At 39.1% G+C, this 6,751-nt stretch overlaps 1 protein-coding gene across 1 annotated transcript; it reads right to left on the bottom strand.

Moving 5' to 3' along the window:
* Window positions 1-342: 342 nt before the first annotated feature.
* Window positions 343-6,370, bottom strand: cfap161.L (cilia and flagella associated protein 161 L homeolog). The gene is given in 7 exon segments (NM_001095284.1): window positions 343-544; window positions 1,857-1,930; window positions 2,368-2,526; window positions 2,816-2,897; window positions 4,344-4,582; window positions 5,732-5,821; window positions 6,206-6,370. Coding segments are annotated over 7 exon segments (873 nt in total). The 5' UTR covers window positions 6,275-6,370; the 3' UTR covers window positions 343-384.
* Between the last annotated feature and the right edge of the window lie 381 nt (window positions 6,371-6,751).

Genomic DNA, 6,751 nt, shown 5'->3' on the forward strand with positions numbered 1-6,751 from the left:
CTGAGCACTGTAAGACTTTATAATGATTTAATAATGGTTTATTTATATAGTGTATAACCTTTACACAGCCCTCACACTGCATGTTCCCTATCACCTTCATACAACACACTGTCAGTCAGTTAATCTGTCTGTATGTGTTTGAACTGTGGGTGGAAACCGTAATACTGTACTGTATACTGTAAAGCACTGCGTATCTTGTCGGCGCTATATAAATAAATGATGATTATCTTGCAGAGACCCACACAGACATGGGGAGAAAATACACCTTACCCAGATGACAATAACACTCAAGGGCCTTGCACCAACCACTGTTCCACCTGAACCAAATAAATAAACACCCAGTTATCCAGTCACAGATATTTTATTGTTAATAAGTGATGTTTCTTAGTGCACATGGTCACTGGGTGCAGGTCTTTCAAACATAGAGCTCATCCCATCACTAGGATTACCAGTCACTACAATCCAGTGGTTTTCATTCTCTTCAGCCTTGTGCCCATTTAAGAAGGTGTGAGCAGTGACCTCACATTCTTTGCCAAATAACGTCCTGAAAGGAAGAACAAATTGGTAATTTAATAAAAGTTTATAATTTAAAACTAATAAGTAATAACGTATGGGTCCTTGGGGAAACCTAGAACTTCAGGTAAGTGACATGTGGCCTGTACCTGCTCAAGGCTGTCCCAGAATGACAAAAATCATGATATCTTGTATAATGACAAGACACAATGACATACCCCAGACAGCCCAGAGTGACGGTTTCTTACAGTGATGGGGGTGCACATAACCAGGGCCACCATCAGAGGGGTACGGGGGGACAGTTGTTCCAGGTCCCCCAGTGGGGGGCCCGGCCATGTTGCACTTACTTGTTCAGCCAGACCCCCTTGCTGTCAGAGAGCTGCAGACTTTGGAAGTGAGGGGGCGGGAACTCACAAGCTGGCATGATCTTTTCTGGCGATTGGTCACTGAAGTCCTGTGAAAGCTGCATGAGGATTGGATAGGCTGAAGGGAAAGTTCAAACTTGACCCATCCAATCCCTGTGCAGCTGTATGGAGACTTAGGGGCAGATTTATTAAGGGTCGAATTTTACAACTTCGAAATCCGAATTAAAAAAGCAAATGACCAACCAAAATTTCTTACAAAAAAAAAAATCAAAGGTTTTTTTTTGAGGGTGAATATTCTGTATTTGTTCGAATTCGAATCGCAAGAATAGAAGTAATAGCGCATTTGATCGAATTCGGATCAAAGTTTTTTTCAAAACATTACATGATAAATTTCAATATTCAATTATTTTTCAAATTCGAATCAAATTTGGACTATTCCATAGTCGAAGTATGCAAAAATTAGCTCAAAATTAAAAATTTTTAAATTCGAATTATCACTTTGACCTTTGATAAAACTGCCCCTTCAGTGACCAATCAGCAGTACAGAAAGAATATGCAGGCACTTAAGCTCCCACCGTCCCTTTCGCAAAAAGTGTTTTTACTGTTTTAGAGCTCCTGTCTGTGTGGCCTTTATACTGTGGGGTAGGAGGGGTCTGGGGTGGAGCCTGTGGCTGACCTGGGGTGGGTGGTGCATAGGGGGCCCAGAGAATCTTGTTGTATGGGGCCTTCTGATGGCAGCCCTGAACATAATGCCCAGCCACAAAGCAGTATTTCTATACATTTGTTTGGCAACCTCCTCATTTGCAATGGTACCTGCTCTCTACAAATAGATATTTGGATCTGTTACCATTCAGACTGCATCTCATAAGGTCAATAACAAGTCTAGCAATAGCTTCATATATTTGTTTCAAAACAGATACAGAGACCTGGGCACAGGGTAAACTGTTCCTAATAATCATGTAAAATTAAATTACTTACCACAGGACATGCTTCCTCAGGACAGCCAAGCATTGATTGGTTTTGCTATGAACTATAAGTAATTTAGTGTTTGCCTTTAAAAGAAAGAAAAATAAAGAAGAAATACTGTAAGTGACAATTTTATATTGTATAAATGTATATGAGGTATGAAGGCTTGTTATGATACAGTACACAACAGTGATCAATAGCAAATGCAGAGGAAATATCTGCTGAATAATAATAATAATCTGCTTTCCTTCACCAATAACTTGCAGTGCAGAAAGTAACATTACGTTTACCTTTAAGCCCTCTGCAACAGGGACATTTTACAACACTATTTGTTTTTAAAGGATTTTAGGGCATACTGTGAACTCTCACTTCCACAACTTGAAAAATATGCCCCTAATTACATCAATAAGGTGTAAAAAATGTCCTTCTGGTAAAGTGCGGAAAGCATTTTCTTATTTGATATCTGTACCCCAACATGTGCATTCACTATATGAAATGGGAAGCCAAAAACTACAATACATACCGGTACTGGAAAGCCTTCATTTTCAAGTCGCAGCTGAGGGTCCAAGTAAATGAATTGCCAGCAGTTCTGATAGGACAGTTGGTCTGTTAAACTAACCTCTTGTAAATAAGACTTTTTGCTGCTTTTCAGAAAGGTCTTCTGGTCACTGGTTAAGTATAACTGGAAAGCACAGGTAAAGCAACTAAGATTTATAGCTCAGAGTTCTTTAAAGCACCACGCAAAGTAATGGCAAAGGGACAGATACCCAAATACAATGCCTCTCCCCCCGGAATCATATCTGAATTTTAAAGCCAGTTGGATGACTTGCAAAATGAAATCATATCCCTCGCTTTCTGGGGGGGGATAATGCCAATCTTATATAAGTGTGAAGGGGGTCATTGTTTCACCTTGCATGGGAGGAAAAGAGACTGGAAAGGACTGTCCCAGACATATATTATAACTTACTTACGTGACTCGTAAAGCCTTCTGTGCTTCTTAGAGCAAAGTTCTGCCCATAGTGTACAGGCTCTCCGACATCACTGCCATCCACACTGTTGACAAATGAAAATGGTAAATGATCGTTTTGTGAGAAGAATGGACCAACTGTGAATTATCAGTGAAACAAAAAGCAATTCCAAGGGGCAAATGTTAAGGGGGAATTGTGCTTAATATAACTATAGGGGAATACTTAAACTGCCATAAAAGAATTGTCTTTTCCATAAAAATTACCATTTAGGCTTAACCCACACTAAAGCATTTTCTATCTGACTGCCATAGATGTAGCCTAGATATAGCTATGTCTCATGCTTTGTTGTCGTAGCAATGGTTATATATATATATATATATATATATATATATATATATATATATATATATATATATAACCATTGCTACGACAACAAAGCATGAGACACTATGGGCAGAACTTTGCTCTAAGAAGCACAGAAGGCTTTATATATATATATATATATATATATATTCTGCCACTTCATGTGCACAAAAGGGCAATTTAAATATATCAAAAACTGATAAAGCCAAAAATCTTAACTGGCATTTTTGGTGCTTGAGTGCTTTAATGAGTGCAGTTTAAATCACACTCACAGCTTGGCATAACAGTGTATTACAATGACAAATGAAGGAGGCAAGAATGTGGGTTAAATAATATACATATAAATGAATATTACGTATATTACGTAAAAAATTTGAGAAGTAAAGAATTAAACCAAAGAACCGACAAAGATCTACACATCTATTTATCTTTATTCTATGAAAAGTTACGTTCACCTACGAGTTCATTTTTAGTATATTATAATATTATAGAATATCTGTTTCTTATCAATATTTAGTTGGTCTTCATTTAGTGTAAATTGGAGCCTAGCAATGATAGCTTCTGAAATTTCAAACTGGAGAGTTGCTGAACAAAAAGCTAAATAATTCAAATTCCAAAGACCCACTGGAAATTGTCTTAGAATATCACATCAAACTAAAACTTATTTGAATCGAAACTACCCCTTTAAAAATGTGAAATGTTTACACAGAACAAATAGACATAGCATAATTTATTACATGCAAATAAAGAGCACGTAAACTCTGCATTTACTGCTCCACTTTTTCTTAATTTGGTCAGTTTCAGGCATTCATTTTTTTTTGCTGCAAACTGTTTCCAGCCTATTCCTATTGTAAATACAATGTAATAATGATTGATGAAAACTTTTAGAAATGCAAATATGTGGCTAAATAAGACATTGCTTGTGTATCAATGGTCAGATTTTCACCAAATATGTGCATTTTTAAAACTATATACACCCTCTCTTCTGAAAGGGACCCTGTACACAATGAATGCTAGACTCTCTTAGTATAACAGAACTCCACAGTGATAATGACGTCACACTCAGTGACATCATACTAACATTTTTAGAAATGATGAAAGCAAGTTCAGTGGTCATATTTGGAAACAATGAATCACATATCAGGTGGCAGTGCTTACAGATACAGACCTAGTGATGATAAAAGCATTTCTGACTGTCGGCTCCAGGTTTCTGCTGCCACTGACCCCACATGGTGCTTCCAAATGTGTTTTTGAATACAGTGCACTTTCATTGGGGTTGACAGACAGGCCATAGTTTCCATACGTGGGAGACGTGTTACTCAGTGACTGCTCACTGTTCTCAGGGTTAAGGAGCATCACCACATCCCCAAAGTGAAGAAATCCATCCTTGGGAATAGACAGCTCTGTCTGTAGTGGAAAGAAAGAGAAATGAATACACTACACATTGCAAATACCGGAGGCTTGCCATGACAAAACACACAGCAGAGTAATCCTGAAAGGGAACCGTTAACCTGTAAAGTTACTCAATAAAATGGTATAAACAAATTATTGGGTTTATAGGTATTGACAAAATAGAGCAAACTAGTTCTAAACCCACAGGGCAGATTTACTAAAACTGGAACTGGAAAATCCAGCAGGATACCCAGCACTTTGTCTAGTAGCACAGGTGGAAGTAAGTTTAGCTGCAGAATGAAGCTTTTCAGGCCTACTGGCTGCCCTCCCGTTTGCCCACATTAATATTAGGAATTACAGCAAAACATTTTGGGGTTGGCCATAGTCTCCTTACACACCTCCCCAGTTCCAACACTTATGTTATAGCCATTTACTAAAACATGCTCATAGAAAGCAATGAGTTTTATGAAATGACACATTTATTAATGCAGATGCCAATCTGTTTGAGTGCACCATTCTATTTTATGCAGTGTTTGAGTTCAGCAGAGGAGAGTGAACCCCACAAATCCTTGCTGTTGAAAATTGTTGAAAATTATTAAAGCTGTTTTGGGCATTGACATGGATGGGCAGACAAAATATGCTGTGTAATGGTCTGTGCATGGTGGCTGCTGAGTAATGGCCTGATATCTCACAGGCAGGTGGGACAATCCAGTTGGATAAGGACCACAATGGCACATCCCATTGGATCTCATAACACCCCATATTTTCCAGTCATTGGCCTGGGCCCATAAAAATCAGATCAGCCCATTCCGACCAAATCAGGCAAAAATATATTATTTTAGTGATCTCACCACACGAGCGAATCTGTCTGTTTACAGTCAGGTTTATGCCAGAGATGGGAGATTCATGTAATTTTAGGAGGCCATTATCTGTATAACATGGAGTACAAAGCACAGCTTGCACTGCAGATAAAATACCTGTTATCAGGTCTGGACTGGGAGTTAAAATAGGCCCTGACATTCCAATTATAGACAGGCCCAATCAGCTCCCCACCAGCCGACTAAATAGTGACTTTCTATGGCATCTTATGTCAGCCCCTCTGGCATTTGCCAGAACCCACAGATTGCCAGTCCGGGCCTGCCTGGTATGAATAGAAATAAGAACCTTTTTTAAGATATTTTTCTTCAGGTTGCTTGTTTTCTGTGTGAGAAGTTCTCCTCTATCTTTTTTTTCCAAAAAATCTTTGAGAACATCCTGCAGGGAAAACACAAATTATTATCAGTATAAAAGAGCCGCTAGTAACCTGAATTTATATTTATACACATATAGATCCTCTCTTTTTTATTGTCCCCTGAGTACACACAGAGAATTACAATTCCCAAAAAAGGTCTATTAAAGAATCAAAAGGCAATAGTCGTGATATCATGTTATATTTCAGTTTATTTATATATTTTATATTTCTGTATAGAACTGACTGTACGGGACAGGAATATCTTTATTTGGGGGTCGGATTTTCAATGTGGCCTGTAGTTAAATAAAATAATATTATTCTGCACCCCCCCCCCCCCAAAAAATATATTGGTAGAGTCCATTGCAAATAACGGCATAAAGCCATGAGCTTGAATGGCAGCCCTTTACCTCCTCTAGAGCGACATCCTCATTCCAGTTCCCGAGCCGCACGGACGGGCAGAAGGATCGGACGCTCATGGTGAATACGCGAAACTTCTGTCCCTTCCTTTCCAGTGTAATTCTGCTGCCATAGGAACCAGTGCGTGTTTATCAGTTGCCAAGGCGACGTTGGCGCCATCGCGAGACTGAGGAATTCTCGGTATCCAATCAAGTAATGGTTGGCGCTTGCGCTGCCACATTGTGACTGGAAAGTTTTTCGTACATGCATTAAGGCTCTCCAGCTGTTAAGGAACTACAAGTCCCACAATGCAATGAAGGAGCCTTTTGAAGGAGTCTAAAGGCAAATGCATTGTGGGACTTGTAGTTCCTTAACAGCTGGAGAGCCAAGGTTCCTGATCCCTGCATTAAAGAGTAGTTGTGCCCTCTAACGGTATGAAATGGTATTGTTAACGAACCGTGTGGGACTGTGGGTTTGACCTGGACACAGTTACAGTATATAACACGTGTATTTACAGTGGCCTCAGAGCAGCAGTTGCAGGAGATAAGTGTTAGCAA

This window comes from Xenopus laevis, chromosome 3L (assembly GCF_017654675.1).
Source record: "Xenopus laevis strain J_2021 chromosome 3L, Xenopus_laevis_v10.1, whole genome shotgun sequence".
Taxonomy (NCBI): Eukaryota; Metazoa; Chordata; class Amphibia; order Anura; family Pipidae; genus Xenopus; species Xenopus laevis.